Source organism: Nothobranchius furzeri, chromosome 2, assembly GCF_043380555.1.
Source record: "Nothobranchius furzeri strain GRZ-AD chromosome 2, NfurGRZ-RIMD1, whole genome shotgun sequence".
Taxonomy (NCBI): Eukaryota; Metazoa; Chordata; class Actinopteri; order Cyprinodontiformes; family Nothobranchiidae; genus Nothobranchius; species Nothobranchius furzeri.
This window is the reverse complement of record NC_091742.1, coordinates 25,590,460-25,608,058: the sequence shown is the minus strand read 5'-3', so window position 1 is coordinate 25,608,058 and position 17,599 is coordinate 25,590,460. Positions and strand designations below refer to the sequence as shown.

General features: G+C 42.4%; 3 protein-coding genes across 4 annotated transcripts; 2 read left to right on the top strand and 1 right to left on the bottom strand.

Moving 5' to 3' along the window:
- The first annotated feature begins 889 nt into the window (after positions 1-889).
- On the top strand, positions 890-7,734 carry wdr21 (WD repeat domain 21). The gene is made up of 13 exons (XM_015947971.3): positions 890-1,136; positions 1,218-1,303; positions 1,540-1,697; positions 1,837-1,919; positions 3,060-3,165; positions 3,286-3,429; positions 5,827-5,876; positions 6,029-6,108; positions 6,237-6,329; positions 6,411-6,508; positions 6,579-6,755; positions 6,840-6,954; positions 7,031-7,734. Exons 1-13 carry the CDS (start codon positions 1,057-1,059, stop codon positions 7,264-7,266), a joined length of 1,506 nt encoding a protein of 501 aa, XP_015803457.3. The 5' UTR covers positions 890-1,056; the 3' UTR covers positions 7,267-7,734.
- A 1,043-nt stretch (positions 7,735-8,777) lies between these two features.
- On the bottom strand, positions 8,778-14,501 carry zfyve1 (zinc finger, FYVE domain containing 1). Of its 2 annotated transcripts, none has more exons than XM_015947969.3 (13): positions 14,306-14,501; positions 13,343-13,829; positions 13,013-13,256; positions 12,667-12,927; positions 12,354-12,568; positions 10,793-10,899; positions 10,542-10,650; positions 10,367-10,464; positions 10,171-10,288; positions 9,900-10,070; positions 9,638-9,818; positions 9,404-9,517; positions 8,778-9,234 (listed from the first exon to the last, which is right to left on the bottom strand). In XM_015947969.3, exons 2-13 carry the CDS (start codon positions 13,820-13,822, stop codon positions 9,002-9,004), a joined length of 2,331 nt encoding a protein of 776 aa, XP_015803455.3. In that variant the 5' UTR covers positions 13,823-13,829; positions 14,306-14,501; the 3' UTR covers positions 8,778-9,001. The 2 variants fall into 2 exon arrangements, with proteins under 2 accessions (XP_015803455.3, XP_015803456.3); XM_015947970.3 differs by having other exon boundaries at positions 14,302-14,491.
- Positions 14,502-14,945: 444 nt separating this feature from the next.
- pigh (phosphatidylinositol glycan anchor biosynthesis, class H) lies at positions 14,946-16,923 on the top strand. The gene is made up of 4 exons (XM_015947974.3): positions 14,946-15,377; positions 16,139-16,348; positions 16,417-16,500; positions 16,602-16,923. The coding sequence occupies exons 1-4, from the start codon at positions 15,201-15,203 to the stop codon at positions 16,674-16,676; spliced, it is 546 nt and encodes a 181-aa protein (XP_015803460.3). The 5' UTR covers positions 14,946-15,200; the 3' UTR covers positions 16,677-16,923.
- Positions 16,924-17,599: the final 676 nt, after the last annotated feature.

The window sequence follows — 17,599 nt, the reverse complement described above, 5'->3', positions numbered from 1 at the left end:
TTACATACTACCAATGGGTATAAATCACGAAGTTCGTGATCAAAGTTATTAATTTCTGTGATTTGTTTGTTTTTAATGTTCAACATCATTAATCATTTCGTAGAGGACGCGTATGCTACATTTAATGTCCACCGGAATTAAATGTAGCCTTCAACGCACAATTATTGTTTCTTGGAACCACGTGACGGGCTCAGAGTTGTTTCTTGTGCTCAGCTGTTAAAAATAAATGCTCAGTTACTTTAATTGAAGATTATTTTCAAATCAATAAAAGCGCAACAATATAGTAAAACTATTATTTATACAATTTCAATATTATTTTCTCTTACTTTTCAGATTAATATGGATTTTCGTATTAAAGTAGAACATGGTGGATGACAAATCAAAATTATAATTACCGTATTGATAATTGTTTCGGCTTTTCAGTGATTTTTGTTTATTGTTGATTGAAAATTCAAATGTCCCACATGATCTTAAATGCAGCAACCAATGAACGTATCTTACGTCCGAAAATTGTTGTTGAAAAAATTTACCAATGATAAGTTCGAAAGGCGGGACTATGTAAAATGACGTGACGTTGCGTTTGTGAACAGTTGGTAAGTCAGCATTCGCTCTTTCATATTTGTCTGCTTAATTATTGAGCAACCTTAAATACTTTGATGACTTTTGATAAAGTAAAATATTAAACCTGAAGTACAAACAGTTTTGTCTCACTTTGCCCACGGAACGACTTGCCCATTGAACGCGTCAGTACAAGTAGCATTTTCCTTTTTCCGAGGTACATCGAATGCCGCATTACCGTAAACCAAGTAGCTCAAGAGAGTTTAAAAATTAAGTCATAATTAGTACTTTATTCTGAATTATGTTTGTTCATCGTCACTAGGATTAATTTGCTGTTTTAAACCTTTGTTGTATGCAACGTTTTTGAAGTCCAGCTACATTAGCAAACGTGTCGCTAGCTCTAATGCTAACGTTGCTAACTTAGCTAACAAGTAATCACGTCGTGAACAGAAAGCGTGATGTGACAACCTTCACTGTTGGAGCCAAGAAAAAAAAAGGATGAAGAAACGAAACTGGCCACAAAGTCGTCGCTACGGACGGTACATAAACGACCGTGAAAGATCTGCTGGCGACGAACAGTGTGTACAATATAAACATCCATAGTGTTCCTGAAAGTGTGCTATCAGGAATTATGTAGCTTTGTTGTGTTCTGTGTACAGGTATGGACTCAATGATGCTGGACCATCACACAGAGCGTCTACCTGTACGTCATCATCATCTTCATCTACCAGCAGTGTAGCACCTGGTATGTGTTAGATTACATTCCAGGGACACTCACCTGTGTTTAATCATAACAAAATCACAACCATTAAAACCTCACCACCCAATACACTAAAGCAGGCAGACAGTTGTATTTTTGTAAGTTTAAAGGGACGTTTCCTTTTCTAGGAAGGACATTTTCAGAAAATTGGGGTAATTGAAGCAGTTATACACTGTCTGTAGCCTAAAAAGAAGACGATCACTTCTTTATTGTTCTGCCAGAGCTGCCAGGTTTCTACTTTGACCCGGAGAAGAACCGCTACTTCCGTCTGCTGCCTGGACACAACAACTGCAACCCACTGACCATGGAGCAGCTGCGAGAGAAAGAACGAGAGAAAAAGAGACACAAGATGCTGGCAGAAGATGAGAACCCTAGAAAAGTAAATCCAGTTTCAGATCTGTCATATTTGTTTTACTTGCTAGAATTAAAAGAATATTTCATAATATTTTGGGATCCTGGATGGGTTTCAGGGAAGAGAGTTAATCAGGAATGTGTGTGTGTGTGTTTTTTTTTAACAGATATCACCAAAACCAGGACTGAACACTTCTCTGCTGCTGCAGAAAAGACATCTCGGGATTCTGCCTGAGAGGTCCTATTCCAGGTAGTGGATCATTTCTGTGCTTCTGTCCCCACAGCTGTAAACTACCCAGTGAAACTTAGGCCCTGTCCACACGTAGCCGGGGATCTGCCAAAACGTAGATATTTTTCTACATTTTGGCCTGTCATCCACACGAAAACGGATCTTTTTAAAAACTCCGGCCAAAGTGAAGATCTGCGTTTTCTCCGTTTTGGGTGTCTGCGTGTGGACGGACAAAACCGGAGTTTTAAGGTCCGCAACGTCACTTTCCGCGACAAAAAAATGCTGACATCACGTGTGCGACCTGTGTTTACACTAGCCGACAGCATGGAAGCCCTCAGAGCTGCGCTCGCTTTACCAATCGTCCAAGCGCTTTTTGCTTGTTTGCTTTTGCAAGCGGAATTACTGCTCCTTGCGGAAGACCACAGACGAAGGACGAGGTTAAGAACGGGGGAAGTACTGCCGCCTACAGGTCTGGCATGTCCTTAACAACGTATTTATTCGGGTACGTGTGGACAGAGTTTTCTTTTTAAACGAGGTGGTGTGGATGCAAGTTTTTGGAGGGGCGGATATTCGTTTTTAAAGAAACCCGGCTACGTGTGGACTAGGCCTAAGACTAGCTCCAGAGCTCATCGGTTCTGTGTGTGTAAAATGGGGTTTGCCATTAATGATGACTCAAAACAACTTTTGACTTCAGCTGTAAATAGATGAAAATGTCATCATGTTTATGCATTTTGCATTCATATCCTTAGGCGCTTGGGCTGCACAGTGGTTAGAGCTGTTGCCTTGCAGAAAGAAGGTCCTGGGTTCGCTTCCCGGCCTGCGATCTTTCTGCATGGAGTTAGCATGTTCTCCCTGTGCATGCGTGGGTTCTCTCCGGGTACTCCGGCTTCCTCCCACAGTCCAATAACATGACTGTTAGGTTGATTGGTCTGTCCAAATTGTCCTTAGGTGTGAGTGTGTGTGATTGTCCTGTGTGTCTCTGTGTTGCCCTGCGATGGACTGACTCTCTGTCCAGGGTGTACCCCGCCTGATTGCCTGTTGACCGCTGGAGCTAGGCACCTGCCCCCCCCGCGGCCCTACGTGGACAACGCGGGTTCGGACAATGGATGGATCCTTAGGCGCTTCTATTTTGGTGTTACTATGGTTACCATTTGCTTCCAGGCTCATCCACGAGGTGAAAGTCAGTGGGATGAGGCGACACAAACTGGAGATTCAGAGCACGGACAGCAGCAACGACTCTAACACTGATAACTTCAGGCTCATAGTGGTGAGAGCACACAACTTCACCCTGATGGCTCCTCTTTCTGCTCTTCTGCCCAATCAGAATTAGCTTTAAAATGTTCTGTTTAATTTTTTCAAATTTGCCTGATGTTCCTTTTGTTCTAAGGGAGACTCGGCGTGTGAGCGAGTGTTCACAGTGAACGACGTCTCTCATGGCGGCTGCAAGTACGGCATCATGAACTTCAGCAGCAGCAGCCAGGGCTCTTTGTCAGTGGAAATGTGCGATAACCTCTACTTCACCAACCGCAAGGTGGGAGAATATCATCAGTATTTGAATTTTAAAGCATCGTCTGTGTTTTTTATTATTATTATTTTTAAACCCGTCATGGAATAAAAAAGGGACTTAAAAAAAAAAATTTCCTTTTCACATGTAACTCAGGCAGAGCTGATCATTAACTGGAGAAGGAACACCAGTAATACTTCACAATAAGTCTCCCTTTAATAATGTCACTTAGTTCATTATTAAGCATGAATAAACTAAGTATTAACAGCTTCTTGATATTAATGTTAATTTTAAGTAATGAATTACTAAGCAGACACCCCACCCTGGCCCTTTGTCCTACCCTTAAGGACACGTAATAGTTAACAATATCAAGATTGTTAATAAAGGGATCTTTATTCTGTTAATGCTTAATAATGCACTAAGTAACTAGGGATGCAACGATACCACTTTTTTCCAAACCGATACTTGGATCTGAGTACTCGTCGATACTGATTACCGATGCAGATACTTCTACCACACAAAAAAAACGCAATGAATTGGGATACAGGTTTTATTTTCTTCTGTTTTCAATAGGAAAAGACTGTGAGGTAGATAAAAAGTAATATAAGTGATCACAAAACTAAAATATTTGGTGAACAGAAATGACAAGTTACAGTGAAGTCACTTTCAAGCTACTGCATTGGTATTATTTACTGGTATCTGTTAACTTTTACCGATACTGGTATCAGTATCTGTATCGGCACCGATACCAGCGTCATATCGGTGCATCCCTGTAAGTAACAACAGTAAAGGGACCATTATTGTAAAGAGTTACCGGAACACTTGCATCATCAGTTTCACTAAGCTGTCTCCGGTGCAGCCCGGGGCACTTCCTGGGGGAATATTGGAACTTTTCTGCCAGATTAGCCAATGTTTATAGCGGAAATGGGGGATTTTATTTCAGAAGGCGCCATCTAGAGGTGGAAAAATGTATTGCACCTTATGCTTCTCCCCTGACTTCCGTTATTATGGCTGGAAGTGATGCGTCTAGCACCTCTAGCAAGGGTGAGGAGTGAGCACCACGTCACCCCTGCCACGTGGACCTCAAGGGATAAACCCATCAGTCCTGCTCAATGGTTAGCTTTCCTCGCCGGGTCACCCAGTGGGAGGGATAAGTAACGTTGCCAACTTTGCATCAGTCTACGTACTTCTGCAAATGCTTGCGCACACTCTGTGATTGACATCCGTACGTGAGCAGATGTCGATAGCAAATCTATTGGCTAATGCCGAGCAGCGCTAAATTCAAATTGTATGGGCCTCTATGGGATGGGGGGGGGGGGGGGCTTAGCAAACAACAAATAGATGTATTGCCTACATTATAACACAGTCACAATCACTTTTAGATTTTTCTACAAAATCATTCATAATCCCTGAAAGGGGTAAAACTCCAGACGGCTGCGTTAACGGCGGTGTAAATTTTAATGAAACATTCTCATGAATTTATTTGAATTTTTGACATGGGAGTTGTCCTAAATTGACGACAACCCATTTCGTAATCTCACTCTCGACTAGCCGTTAGCTTGTCAATCCAGACTACCTCTCTTAAATGTATTCAGTATATCTTTATGTAATGGCTATCTTCTACATTTTATATTGGAATGCACAGATCTTTTTAATATTAGGTGATGAATTCCTATTTCCAGATGTCTACAGCATGATCTAACCTGTGGGGGAGGGGGGGAGGGGGTCTGAGACTTTGCCCTTTCATAATAGTTCTCTCTTATTTTAAGTAAAGTTTTTTAACGGAAAATTTTTGAAAAAATTCCTCTTTGCTTTGAACATATTCAACAGGAAGTGTCTGCTCTTTCTTATTCCAGTCATGTTGCTCGTATCCATTTAGCTCTGCGCCTATTAGAAATACAGGTGATCCCTCGTTTATCGCGGTAGATGCGTTCCAGACCTGGCCGCGATAGGTGAAAATCTGCGAAGTAGGGACACCATATTTACAGTACAGTACTATATTGAATTATCGTATTATCACATTCTCGTTTTGTGGGTAAAACCCAAGAAAAAAAAATTTTACTTGGTTTTTTTATAGTTTTATTACAAAAAGTGTATTTTATGATGAAATTGATGAAAAAAAACAGGAATTTCTTGATATTTCGCATAGAAAAATGCCGCGAATCGGCGAATTTCCCTTGAATAAGGCTCCAAAGAAAGAATCCGCGAAGTCGTGAATCCGCGATAAACGAACCGCAAAGTAGCGAGGGATCACTGTAAGTGGAAAAAATACATGTTTTACTTCCTGTCATCAAATCCCAGTGGAAAAAGGGTTCATAAGATTAGTTAAATGTGTGTTTTTTTTACTTGATACATAAAATAACAGCTCTATCTTTGATTAATAGGTTGTCCTAATATTAATTAATATTATTAAATATGTTTCAGGTGAACTCCATCTGTTGGGCATCCGTCAACTACCCCGACTCTCACGTTTTGTATCCTTGCAGCCGTTCTGCATTTGAAACTCAAATTTCTCATTTGGATTATTCTGCTCTGAGGCAGACTTCTCTGGTTTTTATAAATGTAACAGATTGGATCATCTTCTCTGTGTTTGTTGTGTTTTTTCCTTCACTGAAGCGGTCATCAGGTTGTGTCTGGTTGGCGCGGCCGACACCCCCGGCTGCGTTAGTTTACTGCCTGCTTCGCTCTTCAGCAACTCTAATCAGGGTCTGTTAAACCCCTTGTGCTCTTTTTGTGAAAATCACACCAGCTTGTTGTCACCTTTATAGGTTTTAATGTTTAAAGTCAGTTTTATTGAAATAAACGAGTAGATCCCTTGTTGTTTCTCTCCTTAGATCAGCCCGGGATGCTGTGTAGCTTTAAAATATCCACCGCCTGGTCTTGTGCTTGGTGCCTCAATCCTCAGTTTGATAAGACCTTCAGCACTGGTGAGCACCAAGCTTGTCATGTTTCTTGCAAATGGATCAGACCTGCAGGTTACTGATTAGTTGACGTGCTTGTGTTGGTAGGCTTGTCCCGCAGAGTGATTGTCAAAGATGCAGAGACCGGGCGGACACAGGTCTACAACGTCGGCACAGATGTTTTGGCTCAACATTTCGCCCTCAGGGTGATTAGAAGTCTTCATTTGCTGCGTGTGTATTCGAGGCAGCGGAATGCAAACTTCTTCATCTTTCCAGGTTCCGGTCTTGTTTAACGGTTGTAGATCGGGGGAGATTTTCAGCATGGACCTGCGGCAGCGCGGCCGCAGGGATCACAGTTGGAAGGCCAAACGCTTCCATCAGGAGTCAGCCGTCACCTCCGTGCGAGTCCTTCAGGACGAGAACTACCTGCTGGCTGCTGACATGCTGGGCCAGGTCAGGTTATCCAACCGTAAACCTGTAGATTGTCTTTGACATTTTGGTTTTGCAGAATTAACCCTGCGTTGACTTTCCATGCAGATCAAGCTGTGGGATGTGCGAGTGACAAAGCCAGTTCAAGAGTACAAAGGGCATCACAACGAGCACGCCTACCTTCCCCTCCACGTTAATGAGCCTGAAGGTCTTCTGTTTGCAGGTAGATTAAATAACCTTGGTTTACTTATTATGTATAAGCCAAGTGTCCAACTAACCACTTTGTTTACGTCGCACAGTTGGTCAAGATTGTTACACGAGGATTTGGAGCCTGAAGGACGGTCACCTCCTCAGGACCATCCCATCGCCCCATCCAGCTGCTAATGACATGATCCCCAGTGTTGTCTTCTCCTCTAATTTAGGCGGCTGCCGAGGGCTCCCTGGGCTGCTCATGGCTGTCAAACACGACCTGTACTACTTCCCCTACAACACGGACTACCAGGAGAGCTCAAAAAGGGATGACGGTTCATCTTAAAAAATATACACTTTATTTTGATTTACTGGCTTGATTGTATCATTTTAAAAGCTTTAGCTGGACGACGGCTACATTTACATGAAGATGCTAACGTCCAGGTGCAAATTATCTTCTAAACATGTGTCCTTGACCTCGGTGGACATGTGAGAGCTAAGAAACATGGGTTTTAGTCTACATCAGATATGTTCTGACACCTTACAGATTTGTGGTTAGCTTATTAGTCCAATCAGATTGTTTGGGTGGTTATGTCACATTCAGTATAAAAACCACGATTAGATCTCAGGGGTGTGTGATTTTTAATTTGTGCCAAAAGGATGAGAAAATGCTGTATTATTTCAGAAGTGTACTTAGTAACAACTTGACCGCAGACTTTTTGGGAAAATTTATGTTGATTTAATTTTAAAAATCTATTTAAGCATTTATAATTGGTGAACCCTCAATGATAATAAAATTTTTTAGAAAAAATAACCAGTTGTAGCGTATTTGCTGTGAAATGGCACACACGTAGGAGTTTCTGCAGTTTATTACGTACAGATACATGAACACACGTTAATGATTGGCTCCATGTGATATCAGTAAGTGATCATCTCTGATTGGAGCAAACCAACTCTTACAGTGAAATCCCACTAAGCCACTAAGTTGGCAACATGACACACTGAGCTGATAACTCATTAAATGCAAATGAGCCATGCCTCCTGATTTATTGATTAACTCTCACTTTGAGGGTCCTGCCTCAAATACAATGCATATTCTTTCCTACGTTTCTGTGAACCAGTCACTCAAAAACAGTCCTGTAGAGTTTTATCCTGATGCAGACAAGCAAGTCCTGACAAAAGGTTCTATATTAAAAAGGCATTTGAATTTATAAACTTGTTTTTCCTCATAAATGTACTAATTAGGCTGTTCATTAGCCTATTCAAGTGTACAGCCACAAAGGATAAAGGGATTATTCATTATTTATTTACTATTGTAATATTATATAAAATAGTTATCTTATTTGGAATGATGTAAACAAGTTTCTGAATGTTCCATCTAGAATCACAAGGGTTAGCACTAGCAGAGCTAGCTCTAGCAGAGTTAACACTAGCAAAGCTAGCACTAGCCGAGTTAACACTAGCAGAGCTAGCACTAGCCGAGTTAACACGAGCAGAGCTAGTACTAGCCGAGTTAACACGAGCAGAGCTAGCACTAGCAGAGTTAGCACTAGCAGAGTTAACACTAACAGAGCTAGCACTAGCGGAGTTAGCACTAGATGAGTTAGCACTAGCAGTGCTAGCTCAAGTAGAGGAAAACTACAAAAAAAATCTATCCATTAAGTTTAAAATTAAACATAAATTCATCAGATTTTTTTTGTTCAGACCGTTAGATCCAACAGAAACCGTTTTACATCCAGTCAATCTTTCCTTTTTAAAAGATCTAAACAGTTCTAGACTAAGACAGACGATGCTAGCTGTTCCATTGAGAGGGATTGTCAAAGAGCGGAAGGACTTAAGTGTCTACATGCACATTTTAGAGCTGAACATAGCTGTGAACAAGCAGGATTCTTGTTTCTCTATAAAATTCTCACTTCGACGGGGTGTTTTTTAGCCTCATTAAATGAGATCAAGGAACTGAAATGACGTGATACCGGTGTTACAAAAAATGAAAACATTAGTCCAACTTATATAAGGCCAGCGAGAAAAGTCTGTTTGTGTCGGATTTGTGTCTTAAACACAGATTCCTGCTTCCTGTCCTGCTAGAGCTCTCCAGATTTCTGGCTGCAGCCGTCGCAGACCCGCACCGGGTGGTCCCAGCCTCGGGATGGGACAGGGCGGCGTTCCTGCGAGCAGTCGTCACACACGCCCTGGCCACAGGCGCGACAGTGGTGGATGGAGAGACGTGGAGCAAACTCCCTTTGGCACGTGCAGCAGGAGTGGATGTCCTGATCTGGGACCCAGTAGGCTGGGCGAGCTGCGTCCTTTACCAGGCCTGGGAACAAAGGAAGGAGCAAGCGACTGAATCCAAACGGACACTCTAATCATTCAACAAATTTTTAGATTCAGGAATGCCGAATGGTAATATGGAATGTTTAAAGGACTCTTAATTCCAACTCGTTACACAAATTTCTTCTACTATTCTGCACAGAAGCAATACTCACCAAGCGGTATGTCAATGGCACCGACCACAGCACCAAATGTGTTCTGAACTGCCTCCCCAACCTTCCTGGCTATCAGGGTGCCTCCCTCCTCCTCTAATGCAGCATCCAGTAACTCTACAAAACAAAAACATCAAACGCAACCCAGCTGCACTCAGGAAACTAACGCAACAAAACGTAACCAGGATGTACTGGTGCAGGCGAGGTTCATTTACATATGTGGATTTATTTGCTTACCTGTAGGAATTCCCCTGTTGTGGAAACAGGCATCACAGACTCGAACAGGTGCAAGGCCCCACCCCCTTTCTGGGACCGGACGGGTTTTAGAAGAGCAGGTGTCACAGAAACCCTCTCCACAGGCCCGGCAGTGGTGCTTGGTGCCATTGAGCTGAAACTCCTCCCCACATTTATGACAATTCTACCACAACCGGAAAAGGGGAAAAACACTTGAAGCAGGCACAATATTTACAAGTGTTGAGGCTCTTTTATGTTTTAGTACCAGGATAAGCGAGTTGGGTGTCCAGTATGTGGGGGCGATCTGGTCTGTGATCCAGGAGGTGACGGCTTTGGCAGGTTTGACACTGAGCTCAGACACGGACTGAGAAATGTATTTGACGCCGTCCAGCAACCTCTGAGCAGCATTGTTGTTGTCTTTCAAAAAGCCATCCGACTGCAATGATGTGACAAAATGTAGTAAAAACTGGTTTAATTCGTCTTTATTCAAGCGTGACTCACTTTAATTACAGAAATATAAAAGCTTTCTCTCTCACCCCTGGCCAGATGTGCTGGATCTCTGTCCTGACCACTGTTTCCACTGGATCCTGGTTTCCGTACCAATACTGCCTGCTTCTGTAGATCACTCCACAGTTGGGACACTCGATTACATATCTGGACAAAAACAAAAAAACTCAGTTTCGGCATCAAAATGACACCGGCATGCTGCATTTTCCAGCTGTGTGAACTCACCCTGACCAAGCATAGATGGCCAAGCCAAACCACGGAGAGTCCGAGGAGGCTGTCGTTTTGGGAACCACTATGACTTCCTTTCCTCCCTCGTAGCAGGCCTGAATAGTTTCAGCACCATCACTCAGAGTCTGAAAAAACTGGAATATTTTCCACGTGCTGCTCTGCTTGTACTTGCCTTGCATGTGTAGATGCGGTTATCATACTGCGCAGAGAAGCGGCAGCGATGTTTGGCTTCGTGGTCGAGCTCTTCTTTTAGGTGATTCATGCTACTCTTGCAGCCCGACCTGCACGTTGGAGATCAACTATTAGGTCCAGAAATGTCCGAACAACGATGAAAATTATTAGTATTTAGACGTTTAGATTAGATCTGAAAGCTGTTAACCGGACAATCGTGGGTTATTCTTAGGAGAGCAGAGAGACACGTACCCACAGCTGAGACAGATGCTGGAGCAGGTGAAGTACTCATCAGGAAAGAAGGAGTTACTGGTCAAATGTTCATCTGGAATGTCTCCACTGAAGCTCTCACTCAAGGCCTGAAAAAGGGAGGTGGTTAGTAAAAGGAAATATTCCGTAACCTTAAAGGGACTTTACGGACTTTTGAATTTTTATGCTCGTGATCGCCCCACTCAGGCCAAAAGCATAACGGCAGCTTCAATAGTAGGCTCGTGCACGAGGCGCGCATGCTGTACGTGCACACTCCTTAATGAAAATAACAGCTGAGACAGTCAGCTGTGTGTGTGTGTGTGTGTGTGTGTGTGTGTGTGTGTGTGTGTGTGTGTGTGTGTGTGTGTGTGTGTGTGTGTGTGTGTGTGTGCGTGTGTGTGTGTGTGTGTGTGTGTGTGTGTGTGTGTGTGTGGGGCCCGGAGGACAGAGGACAGGAGAACACGCAGCTAATTAATTAAATAATTTGGTTCTGTACCTTTCTCTTCAGCACAGCCGACAAAGGTTTATGATGGGTCAGTCCTCCTGCATGCTCAGATCATTCCCTTCCCTTGCTTGAAAAATTGTTCCAGAATGAAAGTTGAACCCACATCTTTTTTATCTGTGAATTCAATGCCGTTCGGCGAGTCTCAGATAAAAATTTGGTCATCTTACTGTAATAAAATATACCATTAATGTATAAAAGAAACTCTAAATTAACTATGTTCACACCCAGAATCAAACCCAGGTCTTCTGCATGAGAGTCAGACGTCTTACTAGGTGAGCTACACTCTAGTAGCATTTACAGTATCTGTAACTTTTATATCCTTGAGGACAGCTGAAATAACGTCAAACCCATGGATGTAATTTTCAGTTTAAAAGTGGGGGGGACACGGGGGTTTCTTTACAGTATGTTCTAATGGGAAACCGGCTTCAACACAAACGGTTGTTTTCCGCTTGGTCCTAGAGCTGAACCAGTGTCAATTTAATATAGTGTAATATTGTTTTTGGATGGTAAAAAGTGCAGGGGTCAAAACTTGACTTTGGAAAAAGTGGGGGGGGGGGGCATGTCCCCCCTGTCCCCCCCCCCCCCCCCCCCCCCCCCCAAATTACGTCCATGGTCAAACCAAAGAACGGTTCGGAGCAAAAATGGCTATTTTGTTGCTAATTTGCAGGAAATATCTAGAAGAAAGTTCTACAGAAAGTAGCTAAGGGTCCTCAGAAATGTAGCTAGCTTTGTCACTAGGCGTTAGGAACAGCGACAAAGTGGCACTGCCTCTCTCTCTGCTGCTAAAGCTACGGATAGCAAATGCTACGGGCGATGCCTGAGCGTGAACGCGCATGAAGCAGCCTGCTCGACCCGAGCAGCTCTCTTTTTCTGTGATTTTACAGAAAAACAGGCAATCACAGTAAAAATGCCAGGGCTCATCCTACAGGACCAGGGCATTGCAGGAGAATGTATGAAGAAGACATTTATTATTTCTTTGATTATCATTTCTATACATGTTTTGGCTGTCAGACTTCCATAATGCCCCTTTAAAATCAGGCCTTGAATTATCACGCTTACCTGCAGCGCCTTAAAGATGACGCTCGCAGAACGTGGTGATCGGGTGGTGTTGTTATCCAGTTGGTGCTCCAGGCTGCGCAGCAAACCGCTGAAGTCTGTAGGAGGGTTGTAGGTCCGAGTTCCGCGGTACTGGACTGAGCTGAAAGCTTCGGGAAACAAGCCGAGTTTCCTGAAACGCTCCTGGAGCAGACGTTCGGACGATTCCGATGGTTTGTCTGAATTTGGACAACAAAAACACACAGAGAAAAAGGACAACATTGTCATTCTGCAGGAAATGTTTTAATTCAAACAAGGCTTAAAGCAAGGTGGAAACCTGATCCCAGGAGTTTGGTGTGAACGGTTTCATGGAAAATGATAACTGCTGGGCCCAGAGTCGACAACGGAACGTCTAGTCCACACCGGGTGGTGGTCGCTTTCAGCTCCCGTGTAAAATGCTTCAGGTAGGCGTCCGATGCATCACCCAGGAACTTGAAGAGATCGTCATGGAGACGGTCGGCATGCGTCCGATAGATAACCACATCAGAGATGGCCAGGACCTTGAGGAGCAGCCGTGTTCGCTGACCCTGATTAGCTCCTAAAAAGAGGAAGACAATGAGGGAATGGTTATTATGTGTATGTGTACATCAGAATTTTAGCCAGATCAGGTATTTGTTCCATACCAGCCCCAAGTAAGCCTTCTGTGTCGATGATGACGACCCTGTGCAAAGGGTCCAAAGCTGCCCAAACACCCACAGTGCATGACTCTTGGGTGGGGGAGGTCTTGAACACTTCCCTTCCAAGAAAGAAGGTGTGGTTCAGGGTGTGAGATTTGCCTTCCCCAGTGTTGCCAAATATAGAGACCACCTTGAGAAGCTCATCAGGATCACAGGCCAGTCTGTCGACAAATTCCTCCTCGTCTTTCACCTGAGAACCCACACCAGGTGGTTTAATCACCGTAACATTTAAAAAGAAGAAGCCGTGAGATGTTAACTAAACTTTTAGATCCCTACCTTCATCTCCTCCCTCTCATCAACTAACAGGAAGCTGCAGACCTTCTCCAGCTTGGATTTGAGGATCTCCATCTCCGACTCCCCAGCAGTCACGCTGCTCTCCTGAGGAGCTTTGGCAGGCGGATAAGCTGTCAGAGGGTGCTTCCTCTTGTTGACTCCACTGTGAGTGCGCTTCTGGCAGTCCACACATAGGTTGATCTTACAACCCTGGCAGCGCACCACTGCTCGGAGTCTGACGGCACAGCCGCCATCCCCTTTGCAGGAGTCACAGAAAGGAACATGGCCTGGCGTGATCCGAACCCGGTCGTGATTCTTCATGCGCTCCTGGCGATGAAGCTCCAGCTCACAGCGGACGCACTGCAAGCTGCCGCATTCGTCACACTCAAAATAAGCCTCATCCGAGCCTCCGCAGGCGTAGCTCTCCTGGCAGACGAGGACCGTGTTCATCCCTTTGTCCACTGCTGGACTCTGACCACTCATGTTAAACCTGGAAAGTCACAAATCTGATAATAAATCTGGACGGCCTGTGTGGAAATGGACATTTAGTTGGACCACTAAATAAGAGGAGATGTCATCTCTTCAATACTAACAATGTCATCAACGTAAGGCTCAGACCCTTTGATTTCACAACAACAACAACAATAATGTTGACAAACACAAAGGCTAGTAATGCCATTTTTGTCATTTTGGCATAAAACAAAGTTAGGTAGCACTGGCAGCTTTGGATACACCTCCCTCAATCATTTCTCTTTTGTTTATTTATATGGAGGGAGTTGTTTGTTTGTTTTGGACATGTTGCAACACAACCAGACGGTGTTGAGTGTCTAATTACAGCTCTCCAAGCTCGACAAGAGTGTCCAACTTTCCCCACATCAGCCAGTAAACAGCCTAGCTAAGACTCGCTACTACACAAAGAGACACGGTTCAAACATAACAAGTAGTATTTTTAGTCCACTGACCTACCTAACGGTGGCTTCCCGTCCAACAGACGATTTTTTTTTTCTAAAAACGATGTCCCGACGAGACCTAACCCCAGGAATTATAATCTAGGACCATTTTACCAACCGCCACATAGCTAACCAGCCGGCTGAGCAAAGCTGTTGTATCAGCATCTCGTCAGAGATGTTGTTGCAGCTGATCGGCTTGTTTTTACCCAGAGGTCAAAAGCCATTGAAACGCAATGCATGGTGGGAAATGAAGTCCGTTGTCCTGGCTCTTCTTGTACACATTAAAATCTGTGGATATCTATTTTATTTATAAAAATGCTAAAACACTTGAATTTCTGTTATACAGTTAAATAAATTTTAATAAAAGATACAAAACGACTCAAACGAATAAAGATGAAGAGTTTACGCATTACGGCCAGTACCCACAATGCTTTGCGTCTTCCAGCTGCTTTTACGATCGCTTGTATTGCCACCGGTGCACGCCGAGACAAGTGTTGATTTTGAAACGATCTGGTTAAAATCATATTAATGATCCATGACATACTATAAATGTTAATGTGTATTGATAGTATTGAAATGTATATGGTTGCTGAAATGCAGACGTTTCTTTGTTTATCAGCTCTATTGTTTAAGCACAACTTGTACTCGGGACGTCCAGGTGTCTAAAACAATGCATCAGAGGTGGAGCTAGGTGATTCAGTAGCTTAGGGATTTTTATTTTTTGGTTAAACAAAAGTTGCTTGTGTTTTTTTCTCAGTTTTTTGTTCACGTCTGCCCTTATATTGCGTAGCAAAATAATATTTATAACAGAAGGCGTTAGCTCACTGCTAATTCTGACTAGGTCACCTAGCTGCTAGCACTAGCTAAGTGCTAGCTTTTCTCCTTCATACTCTACATTTGGGCTTTACACAATGGAGGAAGAAGCCTTCACAGACATAAATGGCAAACCAATTACTCTGGACTGCCATAGTCACTCCAGCTTTTGCAGGGAGTTTACTGTTAGCTCTCCCAAGGTGTCCATTGGGAAGGTGATGGTCTACACCTGCTCTGTGTGGCTGTTAGCTTATGCTGTGTTCTTCTTCACACAGGTAAGACAAGGTATTTCAGGTTCCTTTAAATCACTGGTGTCCGGTCCTTGTCCTCGATGGCCACTACCCTGCATGTTTTAGTAGTTTCCCTGTTCCAACACGTGATCCAGTGGTTACATTACATGTTCAGTAGGCGCTCAAGCTCTGCAGAACTATGATGCAATCCCTACTGTTAACAATCTGTTGTGTTGAAGCAGAGAAACCTCTAACCTGCAGATCGGTGGCTCTTGAGGACCATGACTCGAGACCACTGTGCTTTTTATCATTTACTATAATATTAAAATGCTCTCTGGGGAGATGTCAAATATTCGAGATTTAGTCAAAGACAATAAAACAAAAAATCAAAATTTGGTGAGGTTCTCAGTTCTCATATCAAAATATGCTTTTAAGTAATTTTATAACATTTTATAAATGCTATTTTTGTAGACAGTAGTGTAAGTTTATGATCTTAATACTCTGTTTATTTTATTGTTTTAATGATTTAAATCCACAAAAAAAAAAAGTCAGCTAATTCTGGCATATATAGCATGATCAGCTTAACCAGTAATCAATGAGTCTGAATCTAAATTTTTTTTCTTTATTTGCCAAGTCTGTGAATGCACCATTGACAAATAGAAATAGAAAAATCTTTAAAAAAAAAATTCTGGTCATTAAACTCACCTTTACTAACCAATATTTCACACAAATGGTATCAGCATCCATATCCACAATCAGTGCATTTTCTCTAAAATCTGCATGCAATCGTTTCCTCTCTCTTTTAGAACACAGCGGTTCTCTCCAGTGCTATCCTCATCACCCTCGTTGGGATGATGCTTCACATCCATTTTGTGAAGGTAGACCACGAGTCTCTTCTGGTGATCGGCTCCTTGGGCATCCAGGTGTCCTCCAGCTACGCCTCAGGTCGCGAGGTCACCACTTTCATTGAGATGAGCAAGATCAAAGATATTGTCATCAATGAAGCTATTTACATGGTGTGTAAGCAGATGTAAATATAAGTTTTCAGGGAGACTTGTATTAAAATGAAATGCTTTTATTTCAGCATCAGATCATCTATTACCTGTGTGTGCTGTTGAAGGAGCCTTTCGAGCCTAATGAAGTGTCAAGTGTTGTGCCGTTGTTTCAGGTGAGCGTCAAAGTCAGTTTTTTCTTCATCTTTCTTCTATAACACACACACACACACACACAAAGAAAACCTCTGATGAATGTCCCTTTTTTAACTTTCAGAGCTCAAAACCTCGTCTCGGCTGCTTGGTGAAAGTTTACAAAAGCTGCCAGGAGATTCTTTCAACGTGCCAATAACCCTCCAGATTGAAATAATAACAAGCCTAGGTGATGTGTTTTAGGAAAATTAGCCAATTCTCTATAACGCATGAAAGCAAAACAATGATTTCTTCATTGTTTGTAATTTTTTCCTAGTTTTCCACCTTCATGAATAAATTCATGTGAGGTGATTGTGATCTTTTGCCAAATTTTGAAGATTAGTTTCACAGTTTAATTGTTTTTCTTTGTCGTGTTTATGATTTTTATATCAGCACTGACCTTTATTGCTAATCTAATTTTCCATTGATATAATTAAACTTTTCATTATTTTGGGATTAATGGTTAGAATAAACCAAGTAGAGGGAGCTGTTTTGTTTATAATGATGCATTTCTTTGTGTTTTAAGAAGTAATTTAAACATAATTGAATCAAGTTCCTGTTTTCTTGTTTGTTGATCACTCCCTGTTTTACCAGTAGAGGGCAGAACTACATTTTAAAACAGGAACCATCACTAGTTTCATGTTAGTTCCCAGAAAGACTCTTTATGCTTATGCAGCTTGTTTTAGTTGGTGTTTGTTACAGTCTTGATTAGTACATCAACCATTCTGGTTTTATTAGCTTGGATTACACAAAGAACTTAAAGATTTATGTGGATATTTTTTACCTTGTGTTTATGAATTTTTTATGTAAATTATTAGACATTATATGAATGTACCTTAAAATACTCGCTCATAAATCACGCACCTTCATTCTTTAGAGGTTGGATGTTTTCCTTGTTAGTGTTAAAGCTGTTTGTGCCAAGTTGTTTAAGGTTAGATCACAGCTAAATTATTTTACTGATCTCATTTATTTTAGCAATAGTTCTTCATATGTCAACAACAGACAGACATAATTAAAGGTAATGATGGTAAATATCCAGATGGAGTTGTCCTTTTATTGTGGCCTTTCTTCTTGCCCATCCAT